The 27,183-nt window shown below is 36.3% G+C and overlaps 1 protein-coding gene across 1 annotated transcript; it reads right to left on the bottom strand.

Annotated features, from left to right (window-relative positions):
• Positions 1–3,596: 3,596 nt before the first annotated feature.
• UBLCP1 (ubiquitin like domain containing CTD phosphatase 1) lies at positions 3,597–25,968 on the bottom strand. Its single transcript, XM_025389168.1, has 11 exons — positions 25,681–25,968; positions 19,965–20,163; positions 19,039–19,130; positions 18,592–18,677; positions 18,394–18,509; positions 16,925–17,023; positions 14,646–14,683; positions 14,018–14,116; positions 11,209–11,325; positions 6,282–6,409; positions 3,597–4,721 (listed from the first exon to the last, which is right to left on the bottom strand). The coding sequence occupies exons 2-11, from the start codon at positions 20,116–20,118 to the stop codon at positions 4,694–4,696; spliced, it is 957 nt and encodes a 318-aa protein (XP_025244953.1). The 5' UTR covers positions 20,119–20,163; positions 25,681–25,968; the 3' UTR covers positions 3,597–4,693.
• Positions 25,969–27,183: the final 1,215 nt, after the last annotated feature.

Below are 27,183 nucleotides of genomic sequence, written 5' to 3'. Positions count from 1 at the left end.
AATCTTAGGAGAACCAAGATAATATTTGTAAAATTATCAAGAAAAGTCTTCCTTTTAAAACTTCACTTTTGGTAACTGTATTTCAGGAATGATAGGGCTCAATGATAGCCACGTGCTCTGAACTACTTTTAACATCTGACATTCTCATACGCCTTTGCTGCTTCGAAGTCCTTCCACAGGAACTGTCTCAATTGACTTCGCCACAGCCTATGGGAAAGGCAGACAGGTGTAGAACTTTTTTTAAGGAGAAGGAAGCAAAGTTCAAAGAATTGAAGTGACTTGCCCAAGGTACTGTTGCCAATAAAGAGGGATTCTAGTCACGTGTTTTTCTGACAAACCACTGGCTCTTTCAAAAGCCTTATTTAGGAAGTTACAGCAGTTGTCCTCACAGATTATCCAACAAGAAGTGATAGTAATAGCAATCAGTGTTTCAGAGAATTAAGAACTGGGAATAAAAGTAAGAGGGATTTGTATTCAATTAAATAATTGATTCACCTCATTTTGATAATGTATAGATTCCTGAAAAGTCATCAGTTTGGCCTTTAGTGTAACAAATTATACACATACGCTATTTAACTTGTGTTCTTCACAGCCATATTGGTTTATGGAAAAATCATTAAAGCTTAGCAATCTTTTTGATATTTTTAAGGTTTTGTTTCTACTGTTTACAAATGTTCTTGAAAGCTGTAAGTTCAAGGTCGGGCGTGGTGGCTCACGCCTGTAATCCCAGCACTTTGGGAGGCCTAGGAGGGTGGATCACAAGGTCAGGAGATCGAGACCATCCTGGCTAACACGGTGAAACCCCATCTCTATTAAAAATACAAAAAACTTAGCTGGGTGTGGTGGCGGGTGCCTGTAGTCCCAGCTACTCGGGAGGCTGAGGCAGGAGAATGACATGAACCCAGAAGGCAGAGCTTGCAGTGAGCTGAGATCGCACCACTGCACTCCAGCCTGGGTGACAGAGTGAGACTCTGTCTCAAAAAAAATAAAATAAAGCTGTAAGTTCAGGTTTTAAAGCTTTTCAGAAGCAAACCAACATTTTAATGAGTAACAGTTCATGTCAGGTAATATCCTTATGCTTGCATTTAAGTGCTTGCTTACTTCCAAAGTGTTTTTACAAAATTATTAATGTGGGAGGCGTGTAAGATTTTACACTTTACATGGAAGCTCATTGACATTACTAGATAGATAACTGACACCATTTTCAGCCCTACAGGATGCTTCATATTGATTTGTTTCAGTTCTTATAAGGCACTAATTTTGCAGAAGTCTTTGCTAAATCTATGAAACTAATTATGAAAAGATTCTCTTAAGATTTAAGCACTAAGCACTCTGAAGAAATGTCTGCAATCGCATGATCACTGCAGCATTATCTACAATAGCCAAGATATAGAAAAAAAACAAAGTACTTATCAACGGATGAATGGATTTTTAAAAATATGATGTACATTTATATATATACATGTGTATATATATATGGATACTATTCAGCCTTAAAAAAAAATAAGAAATTCTGTCATTTGTGACATGGATGAAGCTAAAGGACATTATGCTAAATGAAACAAGCCAGGTACAGAGAGACACAATACTATCTCATTTATATGTAGAATCTAAAAAAGTCAAACTCACAGAAACAGAGAGTAAAAGTGGTTACCAGTGGCTGGGGAGGGCAGTGGTGGTGGATGGGGAAAGATGAGATGTTGGTCAAAGGGTACAAAGTTTCAGTTAAATAAGAGGAATACATTCTGGTGATCTACTGCACAGCATAATGACTACAGTTAATAATAATGTATACTTCAAAACAGCTAAAAAGGGGATTTTAAATGTTTTCACTACCAAGAAGTATTTGAGGTGATGAATGTGCTAATTAGCCTGATTCAATCATTCCACATTGGATGTATCAAAACACCATATTGTAACCCATAAACAACTGTCAATTAAAAATTTAAAATACTCAGATGTTTCACCAAGACTCACATAGCAAAACTTAATCTTCACATAAATACCTAAGCATTTAATCTTCACAGACATTTCTTGGGCTATTCTAGTCCATAAGAAGATTGAATTTTGATGTAAAATACTTCATTGGAGACCATAATGGTTTGTCCCTTGAGAGAGCTCTGTTGAGTACTTGGGATGAGAAAACTCAATAGTTTATTATTCATGTTTTATTACTATTCTGACTACCCAATTGTTATTAATACCTAAAAACCAAGCAATAACTTAAAATGCAACTAATCTGCATTATTTTGCATATCCTTTTTTCCCAGTCCCTATCCCTGTACAGTTCCTCTTCCTCTCAAGCAACTATTTTACTTTCCATGAATAAAGAATAAGTTTCAGTTGCTTACTGTAACAACCTGTTTTTCCATTCCTTACCTTTTACACTGAAGAGCTACTATAGGTATCATTAGTCCAATAATTGATTTCCATAACAAAGAACTGAGAGGAAACTAGAAAATTCCCTCTGAATCAAAGATTTACTGATGTTCAGTAGTTTTTAGGCTAAATATACTTCGTATAATAGTGTTTTAATGCTTAACACATATATCTGGTAAAAATAACTTGTGGTTTCACCAAAATACACATCTGAATTGGGGAGGGGGGAGGGGGGAAGGATGGCATTGGGAGTTATACCTGATGTAAATGATGAGTTGATGGGTGCAGCACACCAACATGGCACATGTATACATATGTAACAAACCTGCACGTTGTGCACATGTACCCTAGAACTTAAAGTATAATAAAAAAAATTAAAAAAAATATATATATACACATCTGAATTAAGTGATCTATTGACTCAGCTGTGTGTGCCACACACAGATATATAGAGATGGAGCTGTTCAATAAGCCACGAGATGCAGAAGACAAATGAAAACTCCTGCACTCTATGATGGTATTAATCACATATAATGTGTTACCTCAACAAGCTCAATGACAATGTTCTCCAGAGTGGCTTAATTAAGCACAGCAGCTAAGAAGCTTTGGTTTGGGCACCACCTAATGGCAGAAAATGTTTTTGTAAAATTCTACTTTGCTTCCTGTGACTTGCTAACTTTTTGTATTTTAGTTTACACTGCTTTAGAAAATGTCAAAAAAAAAAAAAAAAAAGAAAATGTCTGCCCTTTCTTGACCTATGTTAATAAAGTGTTCCATTTTCTTGAGAAGATTAAGTCCTTTCCATGCGTACTTTGGAATAAGTTGTCTTTTACAGTGGGAAAAATGTACCAATGAAATGAACACTCTAAAATTTCTATTCTATCTTTAAATATTTAAATTTTACTTCATAATTAAGAAATACATTTTAATTGAATCACTTTGAGTCCTCAAACTCTTCTGCACTGTATATCCTCATAATAACCTGTCACAAAGAAAACAGCATACATTTCTGAAAAAAGGTACTTATTAGAATTCAGTAATTTTATGTATCTGATTAGCTGCTAAAACTACTCCTGAATGTATAAATAGTGATATACACACCTTTAACATCACCATACACATTTAAGTTTTTGCAAGAGATCCGTGCCCGAACATAATGTTCATTTTGTCATTCAACAAAGAGGTAAAATATCTGTGGTAATATAGAACAGATAATCAATGTTTTAAGAAAAGATATTTATTATTTACACCACTGAAATTAGTCCTGTAAGAACAATATACACCATGTTTGTTTAAAAGGATCAATTCCTTTCAAATACAAGAACTGTATAAAGCAATATTGTCAACACAAAACAGTGGTCACATTACATATCTGCAGGCTTAAGCATTGCAAATAATATATTTTTTTAATCTTATGGCTAGATATTTTCACTGAAACAGTGTTAGCACTTAGACAAGATATAGCTGGAACAGAACAAAAACTTTTTATTCATGCTTTTTAGGAATGAATCAGTGATATGTCCCTTTTAAAAATGTATTGCCTTTAACTGCTTTTATGACAATGGTTTTAGGCAGATTATACTTAGCCACCAAAAAGAGACTCATTTTTGTTCCTTAGTTTTTATTCTTCAGTCTTCTGTTTCTCGTACTAAGACACAGCTGTATCAAGACTGACGTTTTCCAGCTTTACTTGGACATGTACACACATACAGGCCTAACTGAGACCGCTCAGAATTTAGAAATGTAACTAGTGGCATACGGAAGAGAAATTGTGTCTATGACAAAGGAATAAAAAATTCTTGATAATTTTAAGCATAACAAACTAGGTTCTTTAATCAAAAACTTTTTTTTTTTTGGTTTTAAAGGGGAAAGCACTAGTTTCAACATGGGTTTGGTCTTAGATTTAGTCAGACAATAACACAATGAGACAAAAACACAAAACATAACTTGTTTCCAAAGTCACAAAATGACATTGTTGAGCATACATTTTTCTCCACTCTGTGTGTGTGTGTGTGTGTGTGTGTGTGTGTGTGTGGTTGGGGGGTGGGGAGGAGGGGTCAGCAACCAACGCTGGAGAAAATATTTTTCAAGAGTAACAGAATATTCATAGAGGGGACAAGCATTTTTTTTTTCTTTTAGCATATTGCTATCATCTTCAAAAAATATAAAATTAAATTTACAAAAAACTGGAAGACCAAGTATAAGCATTATGGTATTTGCTTCAGTGTCCAGCACTATCATAATGATTTCTAGCATAAAAGCAAGAAGTTCTTGGATCTTAAGTATCTTCAGTAACTGCCAGTATAACTTGTAACTACTGTCCTTGCTTCTTTGAGAGATATCTGCAAGAAATAAAATAAAGATATCAAAGCTGTATCATGCTAAATTCATGAAGATAACCCAACTTTCCTCCCAAAGGAGTTTATTCTAATAACAAAACATTTCAAGATGAGTATTCTTAATAATCACTTACATCTACTGATTATGTGCATGCACAGTTCTAAGTACAGGTATTAATTTATTTAGTCTTCACAACAGCTCTAAGGAGTTTCTATTAGAATTATTCCTACTTTACAGGCACAAAGAAGTTAAGCAATTTGCCCAAATTCACACAGCTAGAAAGTGGAAGAGCCTAGATTCAAAACAAGGCTCCAGAGGTCGTACTCATTGACTATCACTCCATACTGCCTTACTTCCAATGTGAAGGTCACTATATTAACTAGTATTGTAACTTCCAAATACAGCTCCAACTCCATAAAGATCTTATTTTTCTTACAGCAAGACAATGGGCAAAAGATGCTAAAGGTCTTTGATCAAGAGTGTAAAAGATACAAGACATTAACTTATTAAGCAAACAAATGTTTTTCATATTGTTTAATAGAAATCTACCACTAAATTAAAAACGTGATCTCTATTTCTCACATTTACAAATTGAGGTGGTGTGGGGATGGGGAAAGAGTTCCTAAAATCAGCAAACTTGAACATGTTTTGCTGGTACAATTTGCTCACTCTGTGGCACTGCACTAAGCATTTACTATCTTCATGACTCAGTTACATCATCTGCAATGCAAAGATGGGGGTAAAAATATCTGCTTTGTCTTCCTATTAGGATTATAGACTCTTAGAAGACTTGTGTCAAAGTGATCTGAAAAGTCAAAAGTGGAATCTGAAAAGCCAAAGTGTTATTATTACACACATAGTTTCTTTTGGTGCTGTATTACTAGAACCAGATCCCTAAAGATCTAATTCCCCCCAAAATACTTGTAATACAGAGTAACACCTTCCACTTCTCCGGAGGCTTTTCTCTGTCTCAAAACTTTCATGTTTATATGCAATGCCTATATAGATTTGTGCATACATTTGAGTTTAGGTAAAAGACTGAAAGACTATATACCAAGATGGTAACAGTGGTTATCTTTAAAAAGGAAAATTATGAGTAATTGTTTTTTTTAGTGGGATAAAGTTTTCTAATTTTTCTGCTACACACAAGTTACTTGTAATTTTTAATAAATAAATAGATGAAATTTTTAAATGTGTTTTATTTTATCCTTACATTATGTTACAGTATGAGAAGAGGGATTACGTGATTCATAAAGGAGTAGCCTACCTAACATCACAAAATAATTTACAGGCGGCATCACCCACATATGCTAGTCTCTCAAGTTCTCTCTTCTAGAAGTATTAAAGAGCTTACAAGAGGTATGTTTATGAACAAGTTAGAGGTTAAGATGAAAGGGGAAAATACTTTCGGGGGTAGATTACTGGATTAGAAAATGTTTTTAGAAGTCACCTATTTTAAATAAAAATTAAGACAGCTATATAAATACTGGGGTCACTGATGAAAAATGATAATTTTTTCTTCATTGACGTAAAAAGAAAATAAATAAGCAATTAAAACTTACCTTTCCCAATATTTGTGATTTAGATCCAAAAAGTCATCTAATTTTGCTATTTCCTTGAGGTACTGAGTTAATTTTAAAAGTTCTTTGTCTTTATCTCGATTTAGGTGCGCTTTCATAAAAGGCCTTATCTATTAGGAAACAAACATTACTCAACACATCACAATGTGATAAGGAAAACTAACAAATCTATACTATCATTTCAATTAGAGTTAATGAGGTTAAAATATCACCAAGAACATAAATACTAAAAATTACTTTTATATTAGCTTAAGTAGCAAGCCATGTATAATGTTTACAAATGACAAACTCTCCCACCTATTTCACCGAACATTATCTTTTCAATCTGAACCTGACAACACCAGCTTTCTTATAGCACTTGAATCCATACATAGCTACTCTACTTTGCAAAACTACTTAGCCCTTCCTGCCTCCTATCATTCTAGTTGCTTCTAATTAATTTTATTCATAAAAATTTAACCTAAATACCAGCTTGATCTAACAGTAGTGAGATACATTTTAACAGTGATTATTTTTTTATTTTTCTATTAAATTTTTATATAGCTGAGATATCATTATACATTTATATAACCTGTTTCCTCCTACACTTTATCATAAGCATTTTTATTGTTAAATTCTCCATTAAAATCATTTTTAATTATGTAAGTTTTCCATAAAAAGAACTGTCATATTTTCCAAATGTTTAAGGCTGATTTATTGTATGATGAAAAACAGTTTAAAAAGCATTATTTCACACCACACAAGTCAGAATAATAGACCGAGGTAGGGGGCTGCAATTAGTAAGGAATATCATACCTTGACTTGAGTGGCGGTGCTATGAATGCATATGTTTATATGCAATCTTTATCTAGATTTTTGCATATATCTATGCTTAGAAAAGACTAGAGGACTATACATCAAGATGGTAATAGTGTTTATCTTCGGAAAGGAAAATCATGAGTAATTTTAGTGGAATAAAATTTTTTACAAGAATTATCTTTACAGTTTGTTAAACTATAAACGTATGCACTTTTCCTTATTTTACAGCTTCAATAAAGAATTCTGCTGTTTTGTAAAAGACATCTGCTCAAATATCTTCATACAACTCAAGATCGTCTTTCAATAATTTTAAATTAATTTTAGATAATATGATATAACTAAGATTTACTTCAAAATACTGAGAGGGAAGTAGGGTATAGAGTAAATAATAACCATCCATGAATTAATAAGCTAATTTAAACTGAATAATATCTACATGGGGGTTTAAGCAATTTTATATAGTTCTGTTTATATTTGAATTTTTCTGTTATCTTTAAAAAAAAACATACATATTCCTAAAGCACACATATTCTTAAAGCACACATGTAAGCACTGATTTCATCATACTTAGCAAAGTATTACTATATTCTTTTGACTTGGAGAAAATGAAAATTGGTCATTAGTTATTAATTTTACACAGTTAACACTGAAAAATGAATATTTAATCATTGTCACTTACTGAGAAGCAAGAACAATGAGTGAGCCCAAAGGAGTCTACTACCATATCTATTAAGTGTAGGGAAGGGTTTAAGTATTTTTTACACACTTTTCTTCTGTCAATGGAAAAACACCACCAGTCTGAAATGGACAGAAGAAAATTTTCCCAGGTGTTCTACTCTCATCAGAACAGCTTGGTGCCAGTGACCTCCACACTGTTAGCGGGCTCCCATACTGCTTGAAGGGCACCAGTCAGAGCTGTCAAAGGGAGTCTTCTCAGAAATCAGCATTTGTGGGAGATACCACTTCCAAAAAGGCAGTGCAGCAGTGCTGTCTCCCAGCAGCATTGAATGGGGGGATGAAGACGACGCTTTACAGGGCCTTGCTTAGGCCCTGGGGATGGGAGTAAACAGAGGCATGATATGAGGATGTAGTGAAATGAGTTTCTGCATAATCCTGGGTGATATGGTAATGTTTTAAAGTACTCCTTCATTCACTTCCTAAGGACCGAAAGGCAACAGATTAACTTTTAAACAATTAATATATAATGTACTAAAGTGTCCAAATTTAAACAGCAGGAAATTACAGGGTTGGTGGGTAGTAAATAAGATTTTCAACCCAAGGCTCTGCTAAGTTATTTTTACTTTCCAAACATTTGCTCTTAAGCACTATTAAACAACAAAACTAAAATATTCTAATGATTCTGGTTCTAAAATTTAAAATAAACAAATTAAGGGTGAAAATCTATTCACCTAATTGACTTCACTTGCTCCAGTATAACCACTGTTTACTATATATTTTTAAATATCGATCTAAGTGATCACTAAAAGGACAGGAAACCACCCTCTTGTCTCAGGTCAAGGAAGCATTTTTAGAAACTTAAGATTGTCCAGATTAGCTGAATTCTCCTATATCACAATTTCCTTGTATGGACAATAAAAATGGAGTTTTCAGCCAATAAGCTGCTTTATCCATGAACAAGATTCACATTCTTTTAGTGTAATTCTAAATTCATATTCACAGTACCTTCCATATATTTCAAACCTCATGACTGACAAACTTATGTTTAATAGAACTATTTTCAAAATAAGCAGTCTTATTTTTAAGATCTACATGAAATCTTTGAGATTTCTACCAAGTGCATTATGAAAGCATGATAACAAAACACAGTATTTGAGGACATTTCTCCATTTTAGAACTGTTTCTGGGCTGGGCAAAGTCGCTCATGCCTGTAATCCCAGCACTTTGAAAGGCTGAGACAGGTGGATCGCCTGAGCTCAGGAGTTCGAGACCAGCCTAGGTAGGCAATGTGGCAAAACCTTGTCTCTACCAAAAATACAAAAAGTAGCCGGGTGTAGTGGTGTGCACCTGTAGTGCACCCAGCTACTCGGGAGGCTGACATGTGAGGATCACTGGAGCAAGGGAAGTCGAAGCTGCAATAAGCTATGACCATGCCACTGCACTCCAGCCTGGGTGACAGAGCAAGACTCTGTTTCAAGAAACAAACAACAAAAAACCCTACCTGTTTCTACGATGGTGTGGGCAGATATTTAACCTTAATCTTAACCTTTAATCTTTAACCTTAAAAGAGGTTTTCATGAAGTGTTATCTTGGGTAGATTAATTTTATAAAAAAGAGGTTTTCAATAAAAGACACACAAGGACCACCCGTGGAGCGTCTAAATCTACCTCTGGAATTGGAATTTAGGGGATGGGGACATATTTTTTTTAGGAATTCCTTTAGTGGGTCTACTAAGTACAGTCTTTTAGAAACCCCACTGTAAAGTAACATAAAGAAGTAGACATTTACAATGACATCTCTCCCTGCATCAAGAGATGAATGGAACTCAAATGTTGGTTAGGAAAACAAAGTTTCTTCTAAACAAACATGAAACTAATGATAGCATTTTTTTAAAAAAAAGCTAAAGGTCTCCTCAAAAATTATTCCTTGACCATCATGGGCTCACCTCCTTGCAAGAATAGGTAATAACCACTAGTTTCACAGACAATTAAGTTTACATCAATCACATTTCTTCTCAAGACTCAAGAATACATTTCTGTACCTTATACCTGGTGAAGCACATGTAAGAAAAGCACTTCTCCCCAAGCCTTAAACAGAAACCATCAAGGACAACATAACCACTTTTCTTCCAAGTCAATAGCTTTTATACTTGTGGCAATTCACTACCTAGATTAGCATTCTTTCCCTAAAATATCCTCATTGTAAACAAAAAATCAAATCAACAAAAGAAAGGTTTAAAAAATGTACTTTAAGTTTTTCTCTCTTGTCTTTTAGAACTACCAAGGACCCAGCTAGTAGAAAAGTTTAGGACTGAGGATAAAAACATCTCAGTGTCAGGACTGCGCTTCAAATGGAGACTCCATATGCAATAGTGCCATAGTATAGAGCTATCTTTTCCATTTTCATATTGCGCCAACATGTAATTACTATGGGTACCAGAAACTTTTAAGTTTCAAATTTCACTCTTACCAATTTTACACTGTTACCAAGATGAAATGTCACATAAGATTGCATGCAATTGCATGCTAGGATTGTCACTGACCTAGGAACCAAGTCACTAGAGTCTAACCCAAATTCTGCCATTAGCCAGTTACACACACAACCTTGGGCAAGTCAGGAACTTCTTCAACCTGAGACTGTTTCCAAAGTTAAGAAGGTAGGCAAGAGATGACTGTGGTTCCTTCTAGCTCTAGCAACGTCTAATTCTAAGATCTGTACTTGCCCTCTAGGAATTTTCAAAAACGTCTTTAGTTTCAGTTTAAAAAGAAAAACAAAGTACCCTTACTGCCATTTCTCAAGCTAACCAGAATGTTTAAAATGCCAGGATTTGTATACCTAAATAAATAACTAATGATTTTACTTTTGATGCTAAAAGTCAATGTTGGGAAGCCCATGTTGCTCTCACAGAGCTAATTAAAAATAAAATACTTGGGCGGGGCACAGTGGCTCACGCCTGCAATCCTAGTACTTTGGGAGGCCGAGGTGGGCAGATCAGGAGGTCAGCCTGGCCAACATGGTGAAACCCCGTCTTTACTAAATATACAAAAATTAGCTGGATGTGGTGGTGCACTCCTGTAATCCTAGCTACTCAGGAGGCTGAGGCAGGAGAATCACTTGAACCCGGGAAGTGGAGGCTGCAGTGAGCCGATACCGCACCACCTCACTCCAGCCTGGGCGATGGAGCGAGATTCCGTCTCAAAAATAAACAAACAAACAAACAAACAAACACTTGGATGAACTAGCTAACTATGGAGACATCAATGCAAAAAAGACAAAGTTCAATTTCTACATGAATTGTTCTTAAACTTTTCTTGCCTGTGACATAAGAATACAGTACTTCCAAAAATATATGAAATTCAACAGTGCTTACTACAAAAGTTCTACCACACAGTCCAGATTACGTGAGCACATAACAAGTAAAAGTATGTCTTACCTTTAGTCCATTCTGTGGGTTCATTAGAAAATTTCTCCCTATGTCATCAAACATAATGGTGTTTTTCTTGCTGTAAAACTCCGAAAACTTTCCCCATATAACACCAAGAGGCTTTACCTTAGAACAAAAGTTTACATTTAACTCAAATTTTATCAACATTTCATCCTGTCTTAAAAGCAGGAATACTGCAAACTGCCCTGCAAAACAATGCCAAAGTGTTCCTTTCCTCCTGTGAGACAGGTGTGAGCTAATTATTAAATGCAACCCACTTTAAAGCACAATGCATTTTGCAATACTGAAACTTCTGAAAGGTTGGTTCATGTCCAACTGAACTACACCCATTATAAAACTTTCCATAATTTTAACATGAAGATTTTGGGTAAAATAATTATTTAATTTTTTAAACATCCAAAGTAACTGTTTAGATGTCTGCTATGCAGTCACATGACTTCCTTGGTTAACACATTCCCTCTCAGAGCTTGGGAGTCACATGGAGTCTGCTTTCCAAACTAGAACACCCTAGTCAAAAAAAATGTATTTGGCTCTTTCAATTGATACTTTAAATATTTTATAGAGGAAAAACTCATTTTATCTTTAACTCAGTGGCACAGGTGCATAATTTCTGGGAAATTTGATTGCTTAACTTCAGAAGCACCATATTTTACAAATTCTTACTCTTATTTCTGATTTGTTAAACTGAAGCTTCAAAGAGATAATTTCTCATATAGTCTTACCTATTGGTACTTATGTAAAGTCTCTGTAAGACCACACAGGAAATAATACTGATTGACTATAGGGAGAATAAGTGGCTATGTGCCAGGTGAAAGATGACTTTTCATTATGTACTTTATTCTTCTTTTAGTCACTACACATTTGGAAAAATTTTTTAATTAATTTTTAGAAAATTACTTTTGCTGAAGACAAAAGTCTTATGGTATTATGAGAAGAGAATGTAATAATAAATGTATGAGATTAAGTGGTAATAAATAAATAGTGATAAAGGTTGTCACTTTAAAATTTTTTTCCTCCTATAACTTAATTTGGGGAAAGCTTTTTCCTTCCTATGGTCCTATTACAAAAAATGTTAATGAAATATTTTAATTTACTAAAATTTTACTTTCCTGATTTTCTTTTTTTGCTACTAATCTTGTTTACTACTGAAACAGAAACCACCCACTCCAGTCCTGCAAAATAAGACAAATATATAGGAACTAATACAATAAGCCATATTTTGGGGATTTTTAGCTAACAAAAGCCTCAAGAAATATGACAACAGAGGTCACCTTTTATGACATCCAGAATAAAAATCCTACATCCTCTTAAAAAGTGCTGTCATTTGGCAATTAGGTCAAGTACCATAGATATGTTCCCCAAAACACAAACTACTTTGTTCTCAATTAGAAAAGTAATATTGCTAACTACAAAAAAAACTTCAAAATACTGAAAAGCACAAAGGAAAATTTTAAATCATCAATAATCTATCAGTACCAAGGACAGTAACTCAATATTCTGATATATTGGCTCAGGCATTTTTATAAACAAGAGCAGCCTCAGAGAGTTGACAGGTTCTTTGTTAAAGTAAGGGTAATCCTGAACCAAACAAAGGTTAAGAACTATTTTCTAATGGCTTACAACAGTGTTCTCTAAAATACTTCACTTAAATGTGTCATGAAAATTTCTAAATCATTACATATCCTACCACATCAAATGACGAGCCACAGTTCCTTACATAGATAACAGTAGTTTATATATCCCATTCCCTACTGCTGGATATTGAGGATTATTTTTATTCCTTTAATTTTTCACTGTTATAAAACATGTTTAACATTTCCCTAAGTAATTTTTAACGTTAAGATTTTGTAAATGTATTATTTTACTTTAGTATATAATAAGTTACCTTTTTCCTGATACACACAGTATTTACTTTATAGAACAAGTCCCCATGCTCTTAAATCATTCTATTTATGGTTTTCATGATTTTAATACTGTCTCCCCTAAGGTTTCCTCGTATCCTAAGTTCTCCTCAATTCCTATTAGTTTGGGTGTTTTTATGTTTTTATTTTATTTTTACTTTATTTTGTTGAGATACAGTCTTGCTCCATCACCCAGGTTGGAGTGCAGTGGCGCGATTTCAGTTCACTGCAACCTCCACCCCCTGGGTTAGAGCAATTCTCCTGCCCTAGCCTCCTGAGTAGCTAGGATTACAGGCATGCACTATCCAGCCCAGCTAACAGTTTGAGTGCTTTCAAACGGTATGGACTGTGTCTCACTCATCTCTATATTTCCAACAGTGCCAATCACAGGACCTTCCAGATAGTAGGAACTTAATAATATAAATAGTTACTTGACAACTAAAATAACTGGTTAGCCCAACCCTTTTCTCTGATTGTTCTTGTTGCTATTCTCTAGTATCACCCCAAAGTACATGCATCATGATGCATCTGCTTTTATTACCAATTTCATACAGGGCAGGGTGAGTGTTTTTGTTTGTTCCTAGTATCTTCCTTGATAATATTCAGTATTTTTCTCACCTACTCTGCCCAGTAACGTTGTGCTGTCATCAACACAGGTCAATTACGCACAATCACAAGTTCCTTTCTTGACAGTCCTGCTTCAAGATCCTTAATTTTATCATTAAAATTCAAATCTTTCAACCTTAAATACATTTTGCTATGTCAAAACTCAACCACTTTATTATTCACTCAGATGAATCTCTATACTCTTTCTTTAATTTATTCCATCAGTATAAACATAACAAGTACACTGGAAAATAACCATGTCATTAAATAGAAGTAAAATGACTTCTTACATCTATTAATCCTCTCCTTGGAGTATGTACTGTTATCATAGCAGCACTATCCAACATGAAAGTAATCTTATAATTTGCATTTGTGCTCACTCCCAGCTCCTATAAACACAAATATTCATGAGGTTAAAACATAGTAATATGGAAAATTTCAGATTTTCTGAATATTCTAGCTGCAATTTCTCATAATGCCAACTTTCTACACCACTGGCCACTGCATCTTGCTGAACAACTAGGAAGTATTTTAGTTTCACTTAGCTAAGTCAATAAATGCTAGACCAAGGAAAATAAACTAGAAATAGATTACTTCCTAATCTCCATTTTAGAAGAATACTGACTCTTTAAGTATTAAACACCAGAGCAAAAGAAGGAAAATAAAGTATTATTGTAAAATGAGGAAGAATGTGGGGGAGGGGACAAGCTTAGTTATATTTTTCTTAAAAAAAAACTTAGGGATCAGTACAATCCACTTAATAAACACACTTTAAAAAAAGCCTATACTCCCAATAATGGCATTTATCTATCTACTAAGTGCCCTCCAGTAAGAATAAAACTAATTCAGTTCTAGAACTTTTAACAAGATAAATGCAGTTTGAAAATATTTTTAAATGGATTGCTTTCTAACACTTACTTTCATTTTAGCTTCAATCCACTTCATATTTGTTGCAGCTAAAACATGAGGAATGATAATACAATACATATGAAAAGTTTGAATTTCTTTAAAAAAAAATCTGTATAAATAAGTTTTCTAAGCAAAACTAAAAGTTTAAATGCATCAGAATTAACAGTCCCTAGCATTTATGGTAATTTTCTTTTAAATAATGATAAAAGTAAACTTATTGCAGTGTGTCTTCAAGACAGAATAAATTTTAAACAACTTTTATCTATAAGATACAGGTAACCCATGCTCAGAAGAACTCTGAACCTAGGAAATTTACAAATCAAGACCTAAACTCTCTTTTTGAATCAGCCCTGACACTCTATTACCCAAACTTAAACTCGGGTAACTGGATCACTTTTTTCCATGTTCCTACTTCTAGGCAATGCACAGGTATATACAGTGTCAATATAAGCATATTGTTATGTGTCAAAAGTTTATGTTGAAAACCAGCTAGTTAGGTTCAATGAAAATCTGCATTTTGTCAGTCTCAGTAAATTAAAGCTCTCTGAGTCTAGCAGCTTCTAACAAGAAATCTGAGACAAATTCATAAAGTATACCTGCATCATGTATCTGCTCATTGTCAGACATTAACCAGCTTTGAGATCATTAATACTAAACTTAAATCCTCATCTTTATGTGCTCTCCTGGTTTACTGGACTAAACTATACAGGTATAACCAAGTAAAATATTTAAAAAGAGAAAAAGCAATTTAATTATTTGAAGTGTGTGTGTGTATAATTTTTAAAAGCAAAAGAGGAACCTGAGTTCTCAAAATAAAAAATCTTCAGCATGCACACATACAAAAAACAGAAGAACCACTTTACACATACGAAACTAGTCAGTTGAGCTAAAATTTTAAAGACTGTTGTATCTCCAATGAAAACCATCATAAGATAGAAAAAAAAATTAATTCAGTACTTATTTTGTATCTGCAATTATCAGATGAAAAACAAAGACTCACAGCTAATAAAAAGTTTCTAATTATTAAGTAACTATATGTCAGACATAGTACTAGTTGCTATATTGATACTTCTATTCTTACAAATAACCTGTTATATTTAGTTATCTTCATTTCTCAGATAAGGAAACTAAGGCTCAGAGAGATTAAGTGACCTGCTCAGTGTCACACAGTAAGAACAGAGCCAGAATTAAAATCTTAGTCTATTTAGCTCCAAAGTGAAGTATTATTTTCAATGAACACCACAAAATATCATGGTTTATAAAAATAATTTAAATATACGATTGTAAAAGGTTCTCAAATTTTATAAGTCTAGTTTAATAACATTTAAAGGATAAATTTTTTTCTCAAATATCATCTTAGATGTCAAAGTAGCTAAATAAAAATTTGCTTACCAGCAAGCTTTCTTCGCCTTATCTTACTAAACCAGAAAATTAGATATTTTGACGATAATTTTAATCTTAACAGCTGTGAACTCACGTATTTGTGGGGAGGAGGGATATAAATCAATGCGTTGCTTCATTTTTCAAGAAAATCTTGCTACCAAAAAACGTTAATTGAACTGAACAGTGTGCATACTATTAGAGTAGATATACTTCTTGGAGCAAACTCAGTATCTTATCACAGACCTGTACATTCTTGAAATGGTCCATAGACCACAATTTCAATATCACTGCTTTAGTCCACATATTAATTTTTCCTTAAGTAATTCAAGTTGCCTTTATTTCCAGAGAACTACATCAGTGTGATTTATTTTTAAACACCTTTTTCCAAGTATTTTAAAACTGGAGTCAGGAAAAAAGGAGAAAGCAAAAATATTCTGAAGCATCAAGAATTCCACAGCAAAGATCAGAAGGAAGGCTGGGCATGTTGGCTCATGCCTGTAATCTCAGCACTTTGGGAGGCCAAGGCAGGAGGATCACTTGAGCCCAGGAGTTCGAGACCAGCCTGGGCAACACAGCGAGACCCTAAAGAAATGTCCCCAGTTTTAAAAAAAAAAATCAGAAGGAAAAACTTCAAATCAAGGTGGGGTCATTGGGAAAATTAGTTATTTTTATTCTTATACTATAATGTACTCATGTCCTATACTTAAATTTACTATCTCACTGGTATTTGGCAAATATATGTGTAAGTTTATATTATGATACACACTTCATTTTAGAAATTTGCTAAAAAATGAAAACTATTTTATATTTAAACATAGGTCATTTTAAGTCACATTTTATACAGCACAATAATATATGGAACAACCTTATTTCCACAGAAATCTAAGCAAAAAAATACAGCTTACACCAAATAACAATGTCATAATCTTCATAGGCAGATGTTAGAAATTCATGAAGATATGGCCGCATTAACTCTACCCCAGTCTCTGCACAAGACCTGTGGTCTAAAAGAAAATTGATCATAATTATTAGTTTACCATCATGAACAAGTACCTAATACCAATTATTATAAAATGTAATATATTATGAAATGCAATAGAAACATTCCAGTGCAAACTGCTTCAGACTGAATTATATTGGCTGACAAAAAGATGTCTTTCAAACCATACAATTAAAAATCCTTAAGATCCAATTTTAGTCGATCAATTTTGCTCAGTTTGCAAAAAGCAAGACTGAAAATTCAGGCTTAAGTAGTAACCTGTAAATTTTTTTCTCACCTAGTCTCTAAAGTTTAGATGTTATTTTTTAATAATGAAAAACAAACTATGTCCACTTATACTCACCTTTAGTCATCTATCTTGCAGATATAATCACATTTCATCAAAATGATAGGGCCAATTAACCAATTAAATTTTTAAAAACTATACATTAACTTATATTTTAGGTTTAGGGTTAGAAATAAATTCCAATATCAGAAGTTAACTATTTCTTGCCAACATTATACATAAGCGGAACATCTTTCTTTTTCAATGAACACAAAACACTTTTTTTTTTTGTTTTGAGACAGGGTCTCACTCTGTCACCCAGGCTGGACTGCAGTGGCACTCCATAGCTCACTGCAGTCTTAATCTGGGTTCAAGTAATCCTCCCACCTCAGCCTCCTAAAGTAGCTGGGACTAGGTGCATACCACCACATCCAGCTAAAATTTTTAGTTTTTAGTAGAGTTGAGGTCTTGCTATGCTTTCCCGGTTGATTTCCAACTCCTGATACCAAACGATCCTCCCACCTCAGTCTTCCAAAGTGCTGGGATACAGACGTGAGCCACTGCACCTGGCCTACATGAGAAATTTTAAATTCAAGAGTCTGCTTGAATATAATTAAACGGAAAACTAGTGATAAAATATCAAAAATAATTTTTAAAAATATTCCTTATAAAAAATTATTTATTATCAACAGGGAATCACATGGTTAAATGATGATGCATCCATAAACTAGAACACTATCTGGCCAAAAAAAAAAGTGTGTATACATATATACACACACACACACATACATACATCATTCATAATAAACAATATTTTACTGAGATGATGTTCAATCTGTTATTAAATAATTAGAGGAGATCCATACAAACAGTCTAGAAGATATATATCAAATTATTAAGAGTGGTCATCTTTGGGTATCACTATTACAGATGACTTCTTTTTTTGGTTATCTGTATTTTCTACAATGAGCAATTTACTTTTGTAATAAGAAAAGTTTTCAAGTATTTCATGAGAACCATGAGTTGCTAAGAAAAAAAAAAAAAAAAGAAAAGAAAAAAAAGAGTTCTTGTGGGTAACAGAAAATGAAAAGCATCATTAACTCACTTACCAAATAATGTATAATCAACATCTAGTACCAAAAGCTTTTTCCCTTCCCTGGGAGGATTCAAAATTTCCACTTTGTACTCTTTCACTCTGCGAGAAATTTTCAGTAGGTTTTCTTCCCTAATCGAAAACATATAATTAGATAAAATATTCACTTATTCTCACATGACAACTGATTACTTCTAAAGCGAAAAGCACTTACCTATTTTCTACTTCAACTACTTCATCTTCAATATCAAAGTCATTAACAACATCATCATTGTCAGGGGGTGGACCTAAGACATCTTCCTATTAAGATGGAAAAAGTTTTGTTTTACCCCTATTATCCTTAATATAACAAATACATGCATAGCATAAAAATCAAATGAGAGATACAATTCGAGTTACAGAGTCTTTTAAGCCCACACTGGAAAATCTCCACAATTAATAATTCATTATGTATGTTTCCTGGGCAGATTTACCATATTAAATTTGACCATTTGCACTACTACTATACTTACACAGTTAATACCACATTCACGGTGCGGGTTTTATTTTTCATTGATTGCTAGACTGACAATTTTACCACAATTAAAACTATGATACAACAGTGCAGTATAAATCATAATATCTTCAAATGGACAAATAGTAACAAAAAGTAAACATTTACCAAGCTCTCCTCACGAGTTCCCATCATCATGATTTTAGTATTTGGTTTCAGTTTGAGAGCTCCAAGCTTAACATCATTTTCTGCAGGTTTGCCTACAATACAAGCAAATGACTGTTTTCTCACAGGTGCTGGTTTTACTATTCCATTATACAAAACCTTAACATTAAAAGGTTTGGTACACATGTCACAGCAATTTTTGTTGTTTCTGTTTTTCCTACATTAACCAATTGTTTCTGCTGAATTAGTCATATCTAAGACACTAAGAAGTCAAAATTAATACAAGGGTTATTTTCTCCCCAGTTCTATGTTAGACGAACACCTTTATTCAACTACCTAAACAAAATTAATTCATGTTTTATTCTGCTGTTCAAAATGAATATTATGTTTTCCAGGAAGTCTTAAAAATTGAGTGCTTACGAAAACTGTAGATTTACTGTTACTCAAAACTCACTCTTCATTGATATGATAATCACAAAACACCATAAAAAATGCCTTTTAAACTGGATATTAATGCTGCCTGTAATTTTTAAATGTTGTCTTTACTTTTGAAACAGAAAAGATAATTTGGGAAGAGTACAAGGCCCTTGGGAAGAGTACAAAACACTGTGCTAAAAGGTAGATGTCAGAAAATAAATGAGTTTCATAAAGGACTTCTGTGCTAAAGGTTTAACAAGCAAATACCAACTGTCTAAAACATCAAAAGTAATCTTAATAATCATGGTATTTTCAAGGACACTTTAATATTCTCACTTATACCACTAAAACAATTTTAAGAATATTTCTACTAAAGAAATCTCGAAAGGGAAAGACTTACTAAACAACAAATAGCAAGTATAAATTATTAAACAATTATACTCAAAATAATTATTAAAATTCATAATACTAAAAATTCAATGCAAAAAATTCTGAAGAGGGGAGAGAATTACCTTTAACTTTGAGTCCAAGTAACTTTTGGCGTTCTGGAAGCACTCCTGTAAGGGTCTTGAGAAACTGTTTGAGATCGAGCACAGTATCATCTTCTGAAAGTGTGGTCACTGAATACTCCTGTCCACCCCATTTTACAATGATAGGGAGAGCCATTCTTGAAACATATGAGGAAGCAGCTTTCCTTCGGAAAAAAAATACCTGGAAAGAAAGACAAAAAGTGAACAAGTTAAAATAGATACTGTATACTGAAGCCAAACTTTCAAGTTTTATGTGTATACTTTGAGCCGTATTTTACAAATGATGACACAGAGGATTTTTGTCCGTACAGGAATACTACCAGAACACCAAAAGATCCTAGGACTCAAAGTTAAATCCCCCCACACTTCTAATTTTTGGCTTAGAGTTACTACTTTCTAATACTCTGACTCTCACTGTTCAACTGGAAATGTGCAATTATGAGCTACCATTCCTCCTGCTCTATTTGGTCAGGTTGATGCTACAGGCAAGTCCTTCCCTGACAGACCACCAATGTTCATTTAACATTTGAAAGGTAGTGTGGTATAGTTAAGAATACAGACTTTAGAGCCAGATGACCTGGGTTCAGATTCCGGATCTCTCCCACTTAGCTATCTGACTTTGAGAAGTTACTTGACTCTCAGTGCCTAGGTTTCCTCATCTGTAAAATAGGGATGATGATACTACCTACTTCTTAGGGCTCTTATGAGGATTAAATTAATTAACATTTACAAGTTACATAGTGCCTAGCACCTAGTAAACACTACATTAATTAAGTATTGGTTAAACAAAAATCTTTTTAAACTGAAAGCTTATTATGTTCCAGGCAGGCACTGTGCTAAATAAACAGTAAAGAGCCATTATTTGTTTCATATTTTATGAATTGAAGTTTTTACACAATCTCATTAGAGAAAGTAATTTGATAAGTTTCCCCTCTTTTACAATTAAGGAAACAGCAGTTTTGAGAGGCTATGTAATCTGCACATAGACACAAAGCTAGTTACAGAACAGGTCTTCTAATTAAAACTTAGGTTTCTTCTCCACAATTCTCTCTCTTCAGTTGAAAGTACAAGGGTTAAGACATCAAAGATCAGTGTATTAGCCTGTTTTCACACTGCCAGTAAAGACATAACCAAGACTGGGAAGAGAAAAGAGGTTTAATTGGACTTTACAGTTTGAGAATGGCTGGGGAGGTCTCAAAATCATGGTGGAAGGCAAAAAGCACTTCTTACATGGCAGTGGCAAGAGAGAATGAGGAAGAAGCAAAAGCAGAAACCCCCGATAAACCCATCAGATCTCATGAAACTTAGTCACTATCAGGAGAATAGCACAGGAAAGACCGGCCCCCATGATTCAATTACCTTCCCCTGGGTCCCTCTCATAACACATGGGAATTATGGGAGATAAAATTCAAGTTGAGATTTTGGTAGGCACAGAGCCGAACCATATCATTCTGCCCCTGGCCCCTCCAAATCTCATGTCCTCACATTTCAAAACCAATCACGCCTTCCCAACAGTCCCCCAAAGTCTTAATTCATTTCAGCATTAACCTAAAAGTCCACAGTCCAAAGTCTCATCTAAGACCAGGCAAGTCCTTTCCGCCTATGAGCCTGTAAAATCAAAAGAAAGCTAGTTACCTCCTAGGTACAAAGGGGGTACAGGTATTGGGTAAATACAGCCATTCCAAATGGGAGAAATTGGCCAAAACAAAGCAGTTACAGGGCCCATGCAAGTCTGAAATCCAGTGGGCAGTCAAATTTTCAAGCTCTGAAATGATCTCCTTTGACTCCAGATCTCACATACAGGTCACACTGATGCAAGAGGTGGGTTCCTATGGTCTTGGGCAGCTCTACCCCTGTGGCTTTGCAAGGTACACCCTCCCTCCCAGCTGCTTTTACGGGCTGGCATTGAGAGTCTGCGGATTTTCCAGGTGCACGGTACAAGCTGTCATTAAATCTGCCATTCTGGGATCTGGAGGATGGTGGCCCTCTTCTCACAGCTCCACTAGGCAGTGCCCCAATAGGGACTCTATATGGGGGCTCCGACCCCACAATTCCTGTCCACACTGTCCTGGCAGAGGTTCCCCATGAGGGCCCCACCCCTGTAGCAAACTTTTGCCAGAGCATCCAGGTGTTTCCATATATCTTCTGAAATCTAGGCACAGGTTGCCAAACCTCAATTCTTTGACTTCTGTGTACCCACAGGCTCAACACCATATGGAAGCTACCAAGGCTTGAGGCTTCCACCCTCTGAAGTCACAGCCCAAGCTGTACATTGGCCCCTTTCAGTCATGGCTGGAGTGGTTGGGAAACAGGGCACCAAGTCCCTAGGCTGCACACAGCATGGGGACCCTTGTCCCAGCCCACAAAACCTTTTTTCCTTCCTAGACATCCAGGCCTGTGATGGGAGGGGCTGCCATGAAGGTCTTTGACATAGCCTGGAGACATTTTCCCCTAGGTCTTGGGAATTAACATTAGGTTCCTTGCTACTTATGTAAATTTCTGCAGCCAGCTTGAATTTCTCCCCAGAAAATGAGTTTTTCTTTTCTATTGCATAGTCAGGCTGCAAATTTTCCAAACTTCTATGCTCTGCTTCCCTTATAAAACTGAGTGCCTTTAACAGTCCCCGAATCACCTCGAGTGCTTTGCTGCTTAGAAATTTCTTCTGCCAGATACCCTAAATCGTCTTTCTGAAGTTCAAAGTTCCACAAATTTCTAGGGTGGGGCAAAGTGTCACCAGTATCTTTGCTAATACATAACAAGAGTCACTTTTACTCCAGTTCCCCCACAAGTTCCTCATCTCCATCTGAGACCACCTCAGCCAGGACCTTATTGTCCATGTCGCTCTCAGAATTTTGGGCAAAGCCATTCAACAAGTCTCCAGGAAGTTCCAAACTTTCCACATTTTCCTGTCTTCTTCTGAGCCCTCCAAACTGTTCCAACCTCTGCCTGTTACCCAGTTCCAAAGTTGCTTCCACATTTTCGGGTATCTTTTCAGCAATGCCCCACTCTACTGGTACAAATTTACGGTATTAGTCTGTTTTCACGCTGCCGACTAAGACATACCTGAGGCTGGCCAAAGTGGCTCACGCCTGTAATCCCAGGACTTTGGAGGCTGAGGCAGGTGGCTCACCTGAGGTCAGGAGTTCAAGATTAGCCTGGCCAACATGGTGAAACCCCATCTCTACTAAAAATACAAAAAAAATTAGCCAGGCGTGGTGGTGGGCGCCTGTAATCCCAGCTGGTTACAGTTCCACAATGGCTAGGGAGGCCTCAGAATCATGGTGGAAGGTAAAAAGCACTTTTTACATGGCAATGGCAAGAGCGAATGAGGAAGAAGCAAAAGCGGAAACCCCCGATAAACCCATCAGATCTCATGAGACTTATTCACTATCACAAGAATAGCACAGGAAAGATTGGCCCCCATAATTCAATTACCTCCCACTGGGTCCCTCCCACAGCAAGTGGGAATTCTGGGAGATACAATTCAAGTTGAGATTTAGGTAGGGACGCAGCCAAACCATATCAGTCAGTAAATACAAAACCCACGGACACAGATCTAAGCACACAAAGATTATATAGTGGCTGCTACTCATGTAAATAACCAAACATATGTCTCTTCCTGCATAAAGCTTTCTACTTTTCATAAAACTCATTCCTCCCACAGTCCAGAGAACTGGATTTTCTAATCTCAATGTATTGGTATTTCCAATGCTTTCACTTATTTGATGAAACATTTGATTGCACTCTTCATGCAACTATTAGGACCAACTCCAAGAAACAGGGCAAATTTTTAATCTCAACATCCAAAAATAATTTGAAAACAGTATCTCCTACTAAGAGGCCAATTAGTAGAAGAGAGCACTATACATTCACTTTTATATTTACTCATATATGAATACAAATATGAACTAAAAATGTATACTTACTCCTATGTTTACAACGTGTTCTACTGAAAACGTAAAGCAAGTGTGTTAGCTTAGGGTAATGTATTCCATTTTACACAGAACTGTAACAAATGTTATATCCTTCAATTAAAAGTGGACCTTTTGAGTTAAACCGAAATACAGTTGAAATACTTTCTGTAAGAGGTAAGAATAAAAGGGAATCCTACCAGAGCTAGAAAGGCAACCAGCACTAATATCGCATATATTGTGATGAGTAGTAGCGCAGAGTTTGGAGTGAGATCATCTGAGTTCCAGGTGACTCTGGACAAGTCATTGCTCTTCTAGACTAGTGGTTTTCAAAGCGTGGTCCCTGGGCCAACCAACAGCATTGACCTCACTTGGTAATTTGGTAGAAATGTAATTGGGGTGGAGAGAAGGGACTTAGGAATCTGTGTTTTACCAAAGTCCATCCTCCTCACCTCTGATGCATGCTCAAATTTGAGAGCCAGTGCTACACGCTCTTCAATGTTTTCAGCCTTAAAAAAGAAAGTACCAGAGGGTATGGGCTTTATATGCTTAACAAAGCAGCATAAAAAACGTTATAAAGCACCTATCCCACAAGTGGAAATTCCAAGTTGGCAAATGCCTTAAAGGGCCAAGCAAAACAAACACCATAAAAATTGTAAATGCATATGTCTTTAAGATTTGTTTAAAAGTTACTGAACCTTATTTCATCATTATTAAGACCATTTACACCAATGAAGCAGTGTGACATAAACGCATGAGCAATTTTGCTTTCACATTTAACCTTCTTTCTTAGTATTTTGCATCATTTCAGATCCCATCAGATTTATAAACTGAGAAACGATTTGGGGTGTGGGGAGGAGTGAAGTTGGCAAACCCAAACAAGTAAGCAAAGAACACAATTCTATATGGTCAACCTCGGGTCAAGAATATCTGTTTGCGTTCGAGTTCTGCCTAACATACTGTGTTGACTTTGCCTAGTCAATCTACCTCTCGACCTCAGTCTTCTCAACGAGATGAGGCTACTAATATTCACTGGACAGGAGTAGTGTTAAGGCATGAACTAACACCTGTGACAGCACTTTGTAAACTGTAAAACCCAATACGAATAGTGTTCATGATGGAATAACAACATGCTAAACAATTTAATTATCTCACTGAATCTTCACAATCCTGAACCAATAGCTGTTGTCCTCATTATACAAATGAGAAACCTGAAAAGAAATTAAACTTGCCCGGGACCACAAACCTTAAAAGTGGCAAATGAAGAAATTTTAAAGTATAGCAGTAAAAGTAACACTTTGGGAATTAATGGGAGGCTAACTTTCAACAATCCCAGCAAAAGGTAACCGTGAAGCACTAAGAATTCCCGGCGAGAACCGCACACCAGCAACAACTGCGAGGTGATGCAGGTCGGGGACTGTGCTGACTGATTTAGGGTAGCATCAGGAGGCAGGTGGAGACTCCAGACCAAAAAGGTCGGGATGCTTTCAATAAGGAGGGTGAGGGGAGGGATGGACAAGCCTGAGAAGATGGAGGAATGAAGTCTAGGGACGCAAAACCCACTGGGAAACAGAAAGCTCTAGAAATAGGCGAGACGGCTGGATAGGAGGACAGCAGCCCCCGCGACTAAGCGGGCCGGGGTTAGGGGCCTGGGCGTCGGACTAGGACAGACACTATCCCCAGCCCGCCGCAGTGCAAGCCACGCCGCGCGGGCGGCAAAGCCACTGTCCCCGAGCCCCAGCAGCGTCTCCATGGGGAGCGCGCCAGGGTGCCCCGCAACCCCTCACCTGGAGCGCGGTGGAACCAGCGGCAGCGGACGCAGAAACCGGCCGCTGCGAGACCGAAAGCAACCGGAAGTGAAGGGCGGGACCGGAACCGGCTGAAAAACCGGAAGTGGGTGGTTTGAAACGGAAATATGCTGGGGACTGAACAGCTGCCTCCTTTGAATCTCTTCGGGTGCTAATCGGATGGCCGCTGTGCGGGATCTCCACAAAGCCACGAAGAAGCCAGGCCTTTCCGAGACTGTAACCTCTGTGCAGATAGCCCCGATCCCTGGGTGACCGCTCTCTCGTTCTGCGCGTGCGCTCGCTCTGGGCCGGGAGCGGGTGGGTGCTGCGGCGCGTGACGTCTCTAGTAGTGTCGGAACTGGCTGTGCTGCCTTCCCCAGGTGTACTGAGGTCTTCGTGAGATTCAGGGCTAGGATTCGTGTGGCTGTATCATGTTTCGAATGAAGGTTAAAAGGTGATCTTTGAGAACTGAAGACTTGAGACCCCTCCATGGGCCCAGGGACTGCGAACACTAATAATTTCAGAGACTTAGAATCTGAGGAGAATCTCCAATCTAAGGGGAAACGGAAGAGGGTCAGGAAAGAGAAGGGGCAAGCTTCAGTGACTCAGAATCCATGAAGCAAGTCTCATAGGAGAGCTGCGATCGAGGTTACCATACTGTATCGAATCGTCCCAACCTTCCCATCCGTACTTCCATACCTCCTTTCCTCTGAATGCAAGGAAAGCCGGTTACACAAACGCTGACAAAAGAATGTCAGACTTGAATGGAAATTCAGAGCAGTCCCCATCTGGTCCATATAGCGAGCTCCCAATGAGCACGACGGTAATGTAACTAATTCATGTTTCCCTCTTGGCAGTGAGGAAAAGGCAGCAAAGAGCCAAGTTTTGTATCTTAACAGTTCTTTAGTTAAGAGGCACACGCTATTTTGCATTCTTCCCTACTTTTTGATAATTTTTGGCTGCACTAGTAATGCATGAGTATCTGCTCATTTAAAAAACTCAAACTTTTTTTCAGTGAAAAGTATGCCCTTTTCTTCAGAAGAAGGTCTTAATTAAAAAAAAAAAAAAAAAAAAAAACATTGCCCAGATCAACATTTTCAAGCATTTTCTCAAATCATTTTCTGGGACTAGCTGCATGGTTGTGGGTCTTACTTTGAAGTTAGGTGCTCATATGTGGGAGCTAAAAAGGTTGATTCCATGGAGATAGAGAGTAAAATTGTGGTTACCAGAGGCTAGGAAGGATACAGAGGGAGAGGGAGATGAAGAGAAGTTAAAAGGAGCAAAAATACGGTTAGACAGAAGGAATAAGTTGTAGTGTTCACAGCACAGTAGGGTGACTATAGTAGTCAATAATTTATTTTATATTTCAAAATAGAGGAGAAAGGTTGGAATAGTCTCAACACATGATAAATGTTGGCCGGGCACAGTGGCTCATGCCTGTAATCCCAGCACTTTGGGAGGCCAAGGCAGGCAGATCACTAGAGGTCAAGAGTTCAAGACCAG

This window comes from Theropithecus gelada, chromosome 6, assembly GCF_003255815.1.
Source record: "Theropithecus gelada isolate Dixy chromosome 6, Tgel_1.0, whole genome shotgun sequence".
Taxonomy (NCBI): Eukaryota; Metazoa; Chordata; class Mammalia; order Primates; family Cercopithecidae; genus Theropithecus; species Theropithecus gelada.
Note: the sequence above shows the minus strand (reverse complement) of the source record. Positions and strands in the feature narration are given on the sequence as shown.